Source organism: Castor canadensis, chromosome 2, assembly GCF_047511655.1.
Source record: "Castor canadensis chromosome 2, mCasCan1.hap1v2, whole genome shotgun sequence".
Classification (NCBI taxonomy): domain Eukaryota; kingdom Metazoa; phylum Chordata; class Mammalia; order Rodentia; family Castoridae; genus Castor; species Castor canadensis.
The window spans coordinates 187,206,526-187,222,627 of NC_133387.1; the positions used below are offsets into that span (position 1 = coordinate 187,206,526).

Here is a 16,102-nt window from a genome sequence, read left to right on the forward strand (position 1 = left end):
TTTCATCTGATAGGGAAATGAAGAGGAGAAGAAGATGACAAGGAGAGAAAGGGGGACTGGTACAGAGGCAAGATAAGCTGGAACCATTTCTTCCTTTCATAAATAACATCTCTGCAGAGTTCAGTGTGGCCTTCTCTCCAGCCTCAGAGAACCTCTTTTCTTGCCTCCTTCTTACCCCCACCCCTACCAGATTAGAAAAAAAAATTAATGGTGTATGATGACAAACTTGGCTCGGTACTCACTGTACATACTGTACCCACAAGCTGGCTTACAGCCAGGCTTGGCTCAGCGCCAGGACTACAATAACAAACACAGGCAGTACTAGCCAAGAGGGGGTGGAGCAGGCAGCACTGAGGAGCTAGAGGAGGGGAGGGGAGCTCAGAGCAGCTCCACAGAGCAGAAGCAAATAGCAGGGTTGTGCCTGTGCTAGGACAGCAGCAAAATTCAGGGAGCAACCAGGACCCCTGCTCAAATCCCAGACTTGCTTTCCTATAGCATGATTTTTTTAAGAGAATAAAATGATCCCCTGGGCTCTGAAGCAGTTATTGTTCTTCAAGGCTCTGCACTGCTGCTCTAACACTTTATCGTCCGTTAAATGGGTCTGCGCTACAGATATTTAGGGTCTCTTTCCCTGTCAGCTCCTTGCATGGAGCAAGCAAATCTCATGTCATCTCATTAGGTGTCTTCTAAAACAACAGACTTCTGTTATCAGGCATCTGGGGGCTGGAATCAGAATGTGTAAAATCATTACTGGAACCTTTGAGAAGACGTGGCACCACCAGCTCAGCCCTTCAGACCCTAACCCCCAACAAGGCCAGGTCTCTGCAGGAGCCTCCAGGGGTGGTCAGTGTTTAACAGGAAGTGATCTAGCCTACTTACCCTTTGTGTTATTTGATTTTCAAGACATTCCCATACAGGGGTGAGAGGTATACAGGGCAACAGGAAGAAAACATAAAGATGAGAAGTCTCAGATGGTAGGCTTTGAGCTACATGCAAGGGTGAATTCGATCAGTACCATGACTCATCATACCTGTCCCATCACAAAATCCTCCTTCACAAGTCATTCACAAGTGACCCTCAGAGGAACAAATAATATGACACAGTGATAATACAATAGGCATGGAAAGAGGAAACTAGGAAAAGAGGACCCAACTCCCAAAGCCTCTGAGGCATCCAGATCAAACTATGGGGCCTTCAACTATCATCCCAGGCAAGACAGATCGCACTTCCCCAGAATTTGCCAGTCCTCAGGGGAGTGGTGCAAAGTCACTATCATGTCTGAACTGGGGATATGGAACTCATTTGAAAGTCTGAAATCAGCTGCTCTCCTCTCTGCCACAACCACCAACACTGTGGCCATGAGCCTCATAGCAGAGACAAGTGACTAATACACACTTGCTACCATTGTTTGGAAGAGAGGTACAAGAGGGGGATCCTGGCTGTCCTATCCCACCAAGCCCTTCAGCCACGAAGGTTTCCTGCTGCAGGAGAGACCAGGCAGGAGCTTGGAGCCTAGATGAGTTGTTCATCTACCTTCCAGGTTGCACTCATTCATTCAGCAATAATCACTGACTCCACTAAGGTGCCAGGCAATGTGCCAGACATAATGGGGACCTATGCTGTGCCCAAGTAATTTACAGTCTGTTAGAGGAAAGGGAAAGAACTTACACTTCCTGTGAGCACGTAACATGACAGGCACAGTGCTAAGGATGCAGCATGAGTTTTATGATTTCTGTGCATATTTTACACACGAGGATGCAAAGGCTCAGGAGCCTAAGGTCACATCATCAGGAGGTGGGTGCCCAAGTTTCTTCCACCATCTCGCCCTGCCTCCCAAGTAGAGACGATAAGGCAAGTCCCTAAATAACCAGAACACAAAGAAAAAAAGACCGTGCCTAAAGACAGCTTTGGATAAGGAAATACGGGCATTCAGAAGAAGGCATAATTGCTTCTCAATGGAGGTGCAGAACGGTTGCCGGTAACATTATGGATAAGACCTTGGAAGATAGGAGAGGCGTTCTTCTAAGTAGACAGAATGGGGTGAACAAGGCAATGGGGCTCAGACGCAACAGGCATATGAAGTTAAATGGGCTCTGCAGTCACTGAAGTGAAGCCATTTACACAGCCTTACACAACTGTACACACAAATGGGCTGGAGGTGGACAGGATGCAGACAGCCCACCAGGAGAGATGCTTCTGCAGTTAGGTGACAGGAGCCCCAGCGTGACAGCCTCAAAGGTAGGAAAAGGGAGGAAGGTACAAACAGCTATTTAAGTCTATTAAATACCAATTGTATGCCAGGGCCTTGTTATGGATTCTTTTAACATATATCTTGTCACCTAATTCTCAAAAAAATTATGAGTCCGCAAACCTGCACTTGACAAGATAAAGAAACTGGGGTTCACAAGAAAATCTGGCCACAGTCACACACTTAGCACATGTCACAGAATAGAATTTGATTCTTCATTTGCCCAGTCCCAAAGTCCTTGCTCATTTCACAAATGCCAAACTGCCTAGAGGACCAGTTGCTTGAGGCAAAATGGAAAAAGAAGACACACAAATAAGAAGGTAGCCTGCTCTTCTTCCTAAAATGCAACTCTAAAGTTGAAAGGCAAGGTTCTTAGAGGGAAAATAATGTAACCCTACAGGGAGTGTTGGAAACTCTACAATTAAAAGGCAGGCAGGCCCTCAGCTTGGGGCCACAGTCAGACCTGGGGGATCCTTCCTTTCACCAAGCACACCCAGGCATGCTGAATGTCACGGGCTTCTCCCATCTCCACGCCTCATGGGGCAGAGCAGCTTTACCCAAACATGAACAAAATTACCAAGAGCCACACAGTCGACCCTACTAGTATTGGATAAAATTAACTTGCAAAAGACAGCATGCTATAACTAGCTTTGTGTTCCAACCTTTCTATATCTATTTAATTAAAGGCTCCTGTATAATGTGAACCCAACAGTCAGATTCATTAGATAGCGACAACCTAATTCGGCAACTGTTTTGCTAATGAAACTGCAGTCAACTCTGGAAGGTAGATCACACAGGGCATGGGTGCCAACGATGCCCTGGGAACCCCAGGGGAGCATGAGGATCGCTTCATCTGATGGGCACACTGTCAGGATGGCTTTTCTGCTCCATGAACTTGGAGGGAGGCTCTAGGAACAAGGTAGACCAGGGCCCTGATTGGCAGGGGGACATCCAGGCCACAGCAGGCTCTGAGTTGGGGGTGAAGGGGGACAGGAGGTAGTGGCCTGTGCCCAGTGGGCCATTAAAACATCCTTGCCTACCTGAATGAGCCAGTAAGTGCATTCTCAGTCGCAAACTATCCAGGAACCGCTTTCCGCAGAGCTCACACCCGTACGTCTTCATCCCACTGTGCAGCTTCCTGTAGGGGAAAGGAAAAGACAGGTTGCTGCTGCTCTGGCTGGACAAAAGGCAGGCCCAACCTACCCGGGGGTTTTGCAGGTGAACAGGGGAAGAAGATGGGAGTCATGTCCTGAATCCTTGGACAGCCTTTATGGCCCCCTGTGGCTATGGACTGCTGCATCCATTCCTAGACTTGTCCAAGGAAAAGAATAGGGCACTTCCTACTGATTTGTTTGCAAGCAAACCAAGGAAAAATCAGATCTGATTTTGCGGGCAGGAAGGAAACAAGAACCCAGGACAGTCAGACAGACATAATGCTCACTGTCAAGCTAGCGCAGATCACAAGCGAAGGCCCCCTGCCCTCTGCTTATCTTGGGCAATACTGCCCCCACTGTGCTGCAACTCTGCCCACATCTGACTCCTCGCCTCCCACCAGACTCAGGAAGGTTGCCCATGTGTCCTACCTCTTTCCCGCCTCCCACGCCCACCACAGTGACTGGCATTGAGGAGGCTCTGAATAAGGAGCTGATGTCTTCATGAATACAAGATACTTCTCTCTCAGGGCACCCAGGTGTTCTTAGAATGGCAGTGACCCCAAATACACACTTCCTTCCCCTAAGGCCCCCAGCTTTAGAGTTGTCTTCCATCTCTGCCTTGCCCCAACAGATAGAAGGGTTTCAAGAAACTGGGTAAGATCATTCCTAACAGAGGGGGTAGTAGTCATTTTTTGGCTTTCCCACATTATCACACTTTGTCATCGCTAAGATTCTGTGAAATGGGCTAGGCTATATTTTTACGTTGAATAACTGATCACAGACCAAGAATATAATAGGGTTCCCTCCAATCCCAACTTCCCTTTCCCATCAGACCCCTTACTCAGTCATGAGCCAGCAATAGAGTTAATAAGATGCAAGGAACTGAGCGGGCCAGCCAGCAGGAAGCTGAGCACTGGGGGCTGGCTCTAAGCTGCCAGTTGGCCCCAAAATGCTGACTTTTCTCCCATACCCACTCCTGTTTTCAGGCCCGTATTGCCACTGCCAGATCCAGGATCCAGCCTTCATCTCTGCCCCAGTCTCTACGCCATCACTGCTGCTGCCTGTAAGGAACAGAGCAGGCAGTGGCAGGATCTGTGAGTGGTGGGGCAGGCAGGAGATTTCAGAGCTCTCTGAAAGCCAATACCCTCCTGAAATCAGTATGTTGATGTGTTAGGACCACAGTAAAAGGCTGGCAAGCTGGTGCTGATATCAGATAAAACTGCACATGGGCTGAAGAGCTATTATGCACTCTTGTCAGAGTCCAGATCATGACAATGACCCCAAGCCACCCATTGCTACCAACTTTCAGTTCCCATACTGATGTCAGTAGTCTACCCAGGTGAGCCTCCTCAGCACCATAGCTCATGGGCCACTGTGGCTTGGGGACTACATAGGATCCAATGTCTACAGGCTTCTAATAGAGATCACATAGTTCTCTTTGCAAAACTCTTTCTCAATCATATTGTTTTGTTTGGTGCTTTCCTTGTACCCCTTGCCAACGATAGATGATTTCTCAATACAAGCATATACACACACACACACTCATCCACAACATTGTAGGGCACCCCACCCCCATGTTATCTCACTCTTGGCCATGGCTGATCCAACCAAATTGAGAAATAGTAACAGTACAGAACATTTTAACTGAACATTCTTAACTCTAAATATATTTCACAATGCTGAGTACTGGGACATGTCCTGATAATGTCTGTGTCAAAGTGTGTTTTAAAATATGTGCCCAGGTGTGTATGTGCACATGCATGTGCGCATACACATATAGCAATGGTACATTCCTGTCCCATGCCCAGGCATGATGGATGTTTGCTTTACTCAGAGATGTTCTATGGAAGGGCAAAGACTGTGTTCAGGAGTGGTTGGGCTGGTGAACTCATCTATAATCACGGTAAGGTTTGGTGGATGGCGATGTATGGGTTATAGTTTATTTTCATCCTTTTCTTCACTGGTGTTTTATTAGTTTCCAAGGGTGCCCACATCAGTTGGGAATGGGGGACTGTCAGGAGGAACAAGAAGACAGACACCTATTTGGACTTGTCTTCCAAAAGGATTCTGGAATGACCTGTCTTCAGATTTGAGGAGCCACCCTCAGCTAAATTTCCCTCTTGGGCTGCCATCTCTTCTCTCTGAGGGTTTCATCATACCCCTCTCATCCTATGAATACTCTTGAGTAATGCCATTGCCTTTCCCCTAGATTTGAATGGATTTGCTTGGCAACTGTTGGAAGTGGCTTTTCTTCCAGTGGCCAACTGGATTGGTTCAATGTGAGAGGTCATGAGAGCTTGCCCTTTTCCTACAGAGGTAACAGGGCACAGGGAAGAACACCCAGCGAGCAGCCAGAAGAGCTAGATTATCATCTTGACTCAGCCACTAACTTGTTTTAAGAACTTAAACAAGTCCTGCTGTAATAATCCCTCTACTATTTTCTCAATTTTTAAGTGATGTGAATGGTATGTACAATGTTGGGTGGAGAAAAAATTTATTATTCAAAAGTCTTACCCATGTCCTTTTTCCAAGCAGTTCCTCCAAGGGGCACTTTCATGCTCCCTGAGCCAAGCCCCACTTGTCACTGTGCACTGTGGACTCCTCTAACACCCAGGCCATCAGGCTAGGATAATCCAGGCAAAATTCTAGCCCCGACCCAGCAATCTTAATCATTTAAAACCTTCTAATCCACGTGACCTGAGTTTCCTCCTTTCCTTACTCATAAGGGAGTGGTTCTCAGGAGCCTTGCCTCAGAACTACTCTCTTGCCATGTATTTTCCAGTCTTCAAGAGGTACAGGTGTCCTATCTTGCCTAATCCTTGGGGTAGGAACACTGCCCTGAAACTGACCCACTAACTCAGTGCCCCCACACAAGTTCCCAGAAGCGAGAATGGCACCCTGAGAGTACACATTAAGTGCAAGGACAAAGGTCCTACCCTACTGGCAGAGAGAGCCAGGTAAAACACACAAAGTTCAGCAGAGGAAAACGGAACAACTTCACAGGCCTGACCAAGATTCAATGGAACCAAGCAAAGGTTTGCTTATAGCTTTAATGATTGTTCACATAGTAAGGAAGGAAGAGTTTAGAGAAATGGAGGCTTGTCCTTTTTCAAAGAAAAAGCAAACAGCAGAGAAGAAATAAGTGCATTCCATGGGCATGGCTACCCCCAGACTCTTAACACACAGTTCATAGAAGAGCCAATCGAATTCCAACTGGTTTCTGGAAAAAAAGTACAACTTTTGTTTGAACTCATGGTTATTCTCCTATAGACCATAACCTCCCAAAACCACTGCAGAGATTTAGATCAAAATAGAAATCTTGTCTACTTTCTTCCTTCTTACCACCTTCAATACATCTTCTCGGTCTGGTCCTGTCTCCTCACAAGGTCTAACTGCTCATGGCCATCTAAGATAATCAGCCTCCACTGTAATATAGGGAAGGAGGACATCTGGGGACATTTTGTACTTTTCTGTGTACTGGCTTGGTTGATGATGGCGTTTTCACGTTCTTTTCTCTGAGAGGAAGCCATATTGCTGACACCATTTTGAATGTAACCTGGTTTCAGCATGGCCCAAACATTACCCCATGCTCAGGAGAGAATCCATTTCCCCCATATGTTTTAGGTTCCCACTATTTATTCTTGGAGAGTATGGTCACCCCTAATGGTGGCAACATTAGGTAACCTAATGTCCAAAAGGACAAAAAAATTAACCCCTATCCAGGCTCTATCCATATTATCAAGAAAGTTGAATCATGAGAAATTAGAGCTAAGCAAATCTGACTCTCTTAAGAAGTAACACAAGGAAAAGACCCACTAATTCTCAACCATGCAACTCTCACAAGACGGCCAAGTACAAGTTCATCTTCTGAACCATTTCTGTTCTGCTGCAAGTCTGAAAATCCATACATTCTGTCTAGTTTAGGATGAAAACTCCTCATGACGAAGTCATGTGTGTATTTCCTTTTCTTCAAAAGACTTAGTTTAAAAGAGATTGCTCAACACTGCTAAAGAAACCCCTCTAGACAAAGTGGAGCCTAGGACATTCCTCTACTCATCCTCACAATACTCTAAGTACAAAAGCTTCAATCCACAATTGGATCTTGTCCTGTGGCTCCTGAAGTCTAGATAAGGAAGGTCAATGTCAACTTAATAGCAGCATGAAGGCTGAGCTTTAGATCAACCTCCTATCTTCAGGATAAAGCTTTATCAACCCAGCACCAGCAATAGGATTGGCAGCAAGGTGACCCATACCAAGTCCCATCCTTCCTACCTTCAGTCTCCAGAGACAACTAGCCATAACACCTGCTCCCTAAGGTTGTCTTCTATCAGTACTTTCTGTAGGAAAGGCTCAGCAAAGGACCATGCAGCCAAGGACCCAGGAGACAAGGCCAGGAGAAGGGCTCACCACACCAGCAGGTACCAAGGGGAAAAGGCCAGCAGCACTGGCTGGAACACAGAGAGAGGTTCAAGGCCCAGCACTGCCAATGCCACATTTCTTCTCAAGTTCATCTGCCCAAAGACAAATGGCAAAGTTAGAGCAGATCAGCAGGTGGGCAAGGTCTAGGGAAACACTTCTCAATTCCAATAGCCCAGGGGCTGTATTCCCTCACTCTCCTACTAGGAAGCTGATCTGCCTGCCCTTTGGAGTTTTACTGGACAGATCAGTGTCAGACTTGTAATTGGAAAAGTATATAGGAGGGAACTCCACAGCTGGACCACGGATAATATTTTCCTTATTCTCAGCTTGACTGATCCAGCCCCTGAACCAACACTCAGACCAGGCAACAAAGACCAGAAGGTCCTTCCAACTCACCCTATCCTTCATCTGTAGCTATTTCACATGCAGAAGTCTCCCCAGTGCTTACCCTTTTGCCTTCTAATTCCATGACTATCAACTCAACTACTCAGTGCTTCTAAGAGATACTCCAAACAGAAGAAAAAGGACATAGGAGATTCTGTCAAACCAAGGTCTAAGTCACTCTCTGTTCTCTCAAAATCCTAATGCCTTAGATCATCTACTTACTGTGGGAACTCAGTCACCCTGCAAACCCTTTGGGCCTTTCAGCAGCAGGACTTGGCCTCTGTGTTTAAGGCACTGAGGCAAGGCCCTTCATGGAGCTCTGCCAACGCCCCAGCCTCCTCGAGCTCAGTGATAAAGTTATACCTGGCTGCACTCACCTTTCCAGTGGAAGGTTAACTGAAAGAAAGAAGAGCTTACATACATCAGTCTTGGGCTTCTTTGTCTTCCTTAGACTCTTAAGTTTAAAAAGTTGTAATTTCATTTCATTGACCCTTAGTTCAAATGACAATAGAAAAGTCAACCTGCCACTGGCATTCTGGGTTCTAATTTTAAGAGAAAGGAATGAATGAAAGTTATGAGGCTATCAGGATTTCCTCCGATAGTCAGGGGGATGACAGGTGGTGTCAATATTCTGTTCATCTCCCTGCACATGTCTTAAAAAAAATTTTTTTTATCAGACAGGATCTTGTTATATAGCCTAGGCTTGCCTGGAACTTGCTAGGTAGCCCAAATTGGCCTCAAATTCACTATTCTCCCACCTTTGCTACTTGAGTGCTGGGATTACAGCTGTGCACAACCCAGCATTCTAGAAGATGGTTCTATTGGGGTCTCTGCCCTAAACCAGAGCAGGCTATTCACAGGGCTTCTGGGACATTAAGGGAATGTTCCCTGCCTTCTAAGGGTGACATTCGATCTTCACAGAGAATGTCTCTTAATACCACCATCAGTGTCATATTTCAAGCTATGCAGGTTATTAGTCACACCCCATGTGATTCTCCTTACATACATGATTCAAGACTAAGCCATTTGTAAGTTCCCCAGCACTATAAGCTCCTGGGGACTAGAACCATGTTTCTATCTCTGCCTTCAATATCCTCAGCCCATACTCAGGCAGCAAGAACAGATGGATGAGGAGCTATTCCTAGTGGGGTGGCTTCCAGCCACCGTAAGACAAAGGGACGTCTGACCACTAAGATATAGCCCTGCACCTACCTAGAGGCAGAGAGCAGGCCTGAACCCCAGGGACTGAAAAGGGGTAGTTCTAATCTTAGTGGGGAATGGGTCACTTTCATTTTCTCAGGACATAAGGAAATTATCCTTTTTTTAATGTTAAGATTAGACAGTCATTTGACAAGCTGCAAATGCTTAGTTAGTATTGCCACAAATTATTCTTCTAGCAATAGAGTTCATTGCTCCCTGACTAGTCAATATTAATAAACATTACCGAATGCTTTTACAACACAATTTATTTTTTAATACAGCTCTTTATGTATGCCATAAAGTAAATATACCAATAAAAGCCAAGGATTTCAAAGAGCAGATTTTAAAAAACAAGAAGAACTCATTGAGTGCTAGTTAACACCTTCTGTGCTGCATTTAGGAGCCTGGAGATGCAGACCCATAGTTATGGAGCTGGTGGCCATTTGGTTGTTTGGAAGTCTTTTAAAGGAAAGGGGAAAGAATTCCAAAGAAGCCATGCTTCCTCAAGAATCATCTAGACAAAAAAATATGGTATGTTGACCAGATATATATGTATGTGTGTGTGCGAGATGTGGTTTTCACTCCAGTTCTGCCTATAACCATCAAATGATCATGGCTAGCCACTTCTTACCCTGTTTTGGTTTCACTTTACAAACCAGATAATTTCTTTGGTTGTTTCTAATCAGCTTTACAAAACTGAAAGGCTGTAAGGCTGATGTAGGTCTGTACTAGCTGGATTCTCTCCCTCTCCTTCATGAAGAGTCCACACCACATTCATCCTCTCAGTCTTCATCACTGAGCCCAGAACCTTCTAGGGGTTCCATGGATTTTGTAAAATGACTAAATGAAGGAGGAAAAAAGGAACCCTCTCTCTCTCTCTCTCTCTCTCTCTCTCACACACACACACACACACACATACACACACATCTCAGCTCAAGAGCAGTCCTCCATAGGGTTCTCAGAAAGAAAGCCACACATCTGCCTTGGCCTGGGATCCAGGCCAAGGGTCTGAGCTGAAAGAAGAGTGGAAGGGACAATCCTGAGCCTTGAGAACATGAGGAAGGACAAAGGCATTCCTGTGACCATAGCCACACCAAGTACAGTACCTTCCAGTCAGGTCACCTCTGAGTGTTAAAATACCATTTCAGAAATGACAAAGGGCCATGCCAATCTCTCTGTGCAGCTGCTCAGGGAAGGCTCTTCATAGCTGCTGAGCACCAGGAGGCCTGGGCTTCTGGCTATTACATAACCAGTCCATTGTTTTAAAATACTGACTTCTCCTAAGTCATTTATTTGAAATATCTCTATCAACAAATTTCTCCAAGAACAAAAGTTTTTCATTTGGGCACTGGGCTATGGGGTGATCTTATCACACACAATCTCATACAGTCTCTTTCAACAAGGTCTTAGCGTGCTTATCTGTGAGGTTCCTGGTAGCCAAATATGATTGAAATGTTCTATTTATGCTCACTGGATTAAGGAGATATTGCAAAACGGCACAAAAACCTGGCAGATGTAAGCAAGGTATTACAGCCTGGGCAGTTGAGATCTGAAGAGAAGGGATCAATACACACTTTTGTAGTTTCCTTTCTTTCTTTTTCTTTTAAGAAAACAGAAAAAGTTGTGCTTTTAGAAAAGGAAAGAAGAAAAAAATAGTAAAATGCCTCAAGATTTATAGCTTCTCTGAGCTTTTTCCAAACCCAAAACTGGGTACCACGATGCATATTTGATGATGTCAGCCTGAGGGTAACAAAAATAAATCCAAACTATTCTCTCCAGATCCTCACAAGCCCTATAAGGGAATCAAAGTATGGTTATAGATATGTGGGGGGTTGTTTTTTCTCTCTCCCATACAAGGCTTTTTAACCAGCACAAACAGCCCATTTCTGAGAAAACAGCTTGCAAAAAGCTATAGAGTTCTCCGTTATCTCCCTGTTCTCCCTGGGTATGCGGAGGAATCTTTGCCTCCTGCTTATCAAGGCTCATTTTCATATGTCCACACTTTGACCAGGAAACCAGGACACTACTTTCAAATCCTACAGAACAGCCACAGAAACTCACAGAGATCGTTGAGTCTAACTGAAGTCCATTAAGGACGCTTCTTTGGAATTAAACCATTCTGTATAAATGTATATTGCCTCATTCTTTCTGCTTTAGTACACTGAAAATTAAATTACTTCTCTATGAGGATTCTGAGCTCGAGAGCCATTGCTCTCAACATTAATAATGAGCACGAAAGAAGAGTCGGCAGATTACCTGTATGGACGCCAAATCACATTGCGAAAATTATTGTCATTCTAATGAAGAAGAGGAGCAAAATCCAGAGATATTTGCTCCTTTACTGTTTCTTTTTTCCCCCTTCTTTCTGGAATAATTAGAAAAAAAATCTAGGGTTGTATAATTAACAAAGGTAAGAGCTTCCTAAGGACTATCTCAACCCCCTATAGCTGGGACAGAGCGTTCAGCCTCCATTTGCGGATGAGGAAACTGAGGTTAAGTGCCTTACTTTCCTATGTAAACAGGTGGAAGTCTGAAGACTTCTCACCAAAGGCTGTGCCTTTACATATGCCTCCCTGAGGAGAGACCAGACACACTCATCTCAATGTCCTTCCTGAGCCTCTGGGCCAGTCTCTCCCTGCAATGAGCAGGGAAACCAGCAGGTAGACTGGGAAGGTGCTGAGAACCTTCCCAAGAGTCACCCAACATAATCAGGCAGGAGCAGGAACAGAGGAGCTTCTAAGACAAAAGGGTGATGATGCTGATACCCACAGTCCACAGACAGGCTGGGTCTCACAAGGGCTTTTGGTCCTTTTGCAGGGAAGGCATGCTGACTTGTTCCCTGCTGCCATCCACCCTGTGTTAATCACCAACTGTGTGTCAGCCTCTAGGTGAGTCAGACTGCACATGAACCATAGCCCATCTGAGTGGGTCTTACACCCACCCTATCCTCCATTGTTGTGGTTTACCGACTTTCTTTACCGCACCTAACACAACTTGCAATTACGTATTGGCTTTTTATTAGTGTTCTTTATCTCTACTAGACTGTAAGGTACATTAAGGCAGAGCCATCACTGTGTCCTTGGAGTCTGGCAAAGAGGAAGCATTTGGTACATTTTCCTAAATAACAACTTTACTGAGATATTATTCAAACAACCTAAAATTTTAAAAGTATACTTTGAAAATATACCAGCACATTCACAGAACTATGCAGCCCTCACCACTATCTCATTCCAGAATATTTTCATCATCTTAAAAACAACTCTGCCCATACCCACGAGCAGTCATCCTTATTCATCCTCCAGCCCGAGCCTCTGGCAACCACTAATCTCCCTTGCTCTAAGGAGTTGCCTATTTTGAGCATATCACGTAACTGGAAATCATACAACCTGCGCCCTTCTGGATCTGGTTTATTTTACCTAGCATAGTGTTTTCTAGCTTCATCCCGACTGTCGCCTGTATCAGTATGTCATTCTTTTTTATTGTGGAAGAACATGGTATTATGGATATACCGTCCTTTGTTTACGCACTAATAGGTTCACGGACATTTGGCTGTTTGAACCTTTTGGTTATTACGAATAATGTGGCCATGAATATTCATGTGCAAGTTTTATCTGGGGACACGTGTTTTGCACCTCTCTTTGGTAATGGATTTACTTGGTCGTAGGGTACCTCTAGGTTTTACCTATTAAGGAACTGCCAGGCAGTTCTCCAAACCAGCTGTGCCATTTTACATTCCCATCAGCAATGTCTGAGGCTTCTAATTTCTCAATACATTTTTAGACTAAATGAATAAATGAAAGGAGATTCCTTCTGCTGAGGCTCCATTAGTAAACTGGCTCCACCTGCAACAGGACCCATCACATTCACGTTTAATGGAAACCCCAAAGAATGCTGTTTGGAACGAGTTCATGTTAGAAAGAGAATCAAATGAAGAGAAAAGAAAAACACCAGAGAGCTCAAAATGGGTAAACTTTCACATGGGATTTGCACTCCAACCTTCCATCCCATGTCCAGACTCAGTAATTTAACAATGCACACTCCTTAAAACAGATTTAGTTGAAAAGTACAAGAGAAATCCCAGCTCAAGTGCAACCAACTTTGATTTGGTCAACACTGAGGAAAGCGTGATTTGACAGCCCTGGTATCTCTGCTGAAAATAGACAACACTTAAAAATGCACAGAGCTGGAGATGGAAGTGGTAAAGCACTTGCCTAATATGCATAGGCCCTGGGTTCAATTCCTAGCACCACACACACACACACACACCACACACAAAATCCAAAAATGAATAAACAAAAACATCCCTGGCAAACTGTAAGGGAAGGGATCCACAGAACTGGAAGCTGCTGAGAAGATGGGAGAGCCAAGAGCAAGGCCTGGCCTCTCTGCCTGAGCTTGCTTGAGTAGGCAGGGGCTCTTCGAACAGGCAATGAACAGGGAATGAAGCTCTGTTGAGGGTTCCCCAAACTTCTTTTCCCCCTGTTCTCTCTCTCTAAAGGAAGGCAGCCGTATCCCTTTCTGCACAGACTCCTTGCAAAGAACAAACAAACAAAGACTGGGATGGAGCAAGACCCTTTTGCAAGCTGCAGGTAATTAAAACAGCCTGTAAATGTCCCAGCAGAAAGCACTTCAAAGAGACAGTAATTCCAGCAATGGCCAGTCAAGGCTGTGTGGTGTAAAAATTATGAGTTTTCCCAATGGGGAGCTTTGTGTGAAAAGGACAGAGGTTGGTGGCAAAGGGAGGGTGAGCCACACAGAGGAGGTTTACAATTGGTGTCCATGCCCAGGGTGTGCGAACTATGTGTGTGTATAGCGCACATGCAGTACAGAGAATAGAGACTTTGTGCATGTGTGTGTGTGTGAGCACACATTTATCAACACTGAGGTGGTCCAAGCGTGTGGGCACTGAGATAAAAGGCAAAATAAAATAAAAGCAACAAATATGCATCCTCTTCCCCGCTGGGCGTTGTTTACATCAGGAGAAGTACCAGGCAGCCTGCAGACTCCTCTGGCTCCTAACTTGCAGGGCTGCAGAGAGCACAGGCAATGCATAAAACCCAGGCTCCAAGCTCAACCAGCAGCCCAGGCTCTCTGGACCTGCCCGCCTGCCTGCACTTTCACGTAATGCACGACGCCAACAACTTCAAGCTCTGTTACCTTCCAACAGAAGATGAAAAAGAGAAAGAGATTCTTAACCTTGACTCTGGCTGCATTTGCTAAGTCCCTGTGCTGTCTGCCTGCCTTGGTGCCCTGGGTTTAGATGATGTAGTGACAGGCACTGGGGCCCAATTTTTGCAGCACACAGTGCAAAAAACCAAAATGACATACACCAGAGTTCACCTGACCATAGCATCACACATTTAAAAACAAAAAACAAAAAAAACCAGACCTATCAGTAGAGTCTTTTCTATATTTTTTAAATTCTCTCTGCAGGGAGCTGCTACCCTAAAAGGGACATTTGTCTAGGTGGGAGGGCCAGTATCACCCCTATCTATTAAGCCTTCCCCAGTATTTCTCCTCCCAAAGCCAATCCTCCACTGTCGTTCCCCCCACCCCATCTTTGCATGTGTGTCTATGGCCTACAGAGCCTCTGCTTGCTTCTCTGTCTATACAATAGATGGGCATTCCCCTGAACACGGAGCATTGCCTCATTGAATCCTTTTCCCTCAAGTCCAGCAAAGGGCATAGCTCTAGTATATATTCAAGAAATGCACTGTGTATGGATGGATGAGTGGTGAGTGTGTCTTGGCTTTACAATGGATAATAAATCAATCAGGACCTGGATGGGGTATGGTACCCAACAGCTTCTCACTGTGTCAGTCAATCAAGCGTTCACCTGGCCCACAGGAGTCAGTAGAAGCAGCCCCATGCTCACCAATGCGGCAAAGAAACCAACCCTGCTGGTGGCTTTATTTCCCCATAAACAAAATCCTGTTCTGCCTCCCTCACAGTCCCACTCACTAACTCCTCCCTGACATTGCTGGTTTTAAGCCCACACATAAAAATGTCCTTTACTATTTTTATTTAATGAGCTTTCATTTTTCTCCCCCCTTTTTGTAAATGAGAAAGGAAAGCCTACCTCCTAATAGGGATGGGGGAGAGGAAGCAAAGTGGAATCTCTTTTAAATGGGCCATAACTTCATGAAAAGCCTTCCCCTCCCTAACCCCCCCAGCTGCCCCCTCCCTACTGGCCTGTGCCCCTCCACTCCCTACCCCCAAACCCCTGCATCCTCCCATCTTGCCATTCAAAACAAGATCCATGGATTTTGGACATTTGATTACTTTTAAGTATATATTTTTCCCTCAAATAGACTGAATACAATGGTTAAGAAATGTGACAGAAAACTATTCTGAGGCATTTATTGCCTTAATACCCACCTTTGTCCAACAGGCAGTTTTGACAACAGCGATAAATTCCAAATTTATGTCAACAGAGCATATGTTGAACACCTCATTTCTGAGCTAAAGCGGCATGCTGCCCTATAAATCACCGTTCTGTTTGAAATGAAAGTAGATTACAGGCCTGTGTTATTGAGCAGTTAGAGCTATAGTCATATAAATCAGAACTTTTAACTCTAGGCAATCCGTTGTGCAATTAACTAAAGGGTACTTTGTCATTTCAAGGCTTCTGCACAGACTTGGCAGGACACAGAGCTACTGGGAAGGGGGTGGGAAGGAAAAAGTTTTCAGACTATAG

General features: G+C 45.0%; 1 protein-coding gene across 4 annotated transcripts in view; it reads right to left on the reverse strand.

The window, feature by feature from the left end:
• Positions 1-16,102, reverse strand: part of Zbtb16 (zinc finger and BTB domain containing 16) — a 178,851-nt gene that overhangs the window by 86,566 nt on the left and 76,183 nt on the right. For all 4 annotated transcript variants that reach the window (XM_020180105.2, XM_020180111.2, XM_020180106.2 and 1 more), the window contains exon 3: positions 3,289-3,386. In XM_020180105.2, the coding sequence (XP_020035694.1) occupies positions 3,289-3,386 (98 nt within the window). The remainder of the gene's footprint in view (positions 1-3,288; positions 3,387-16,102) is intronic.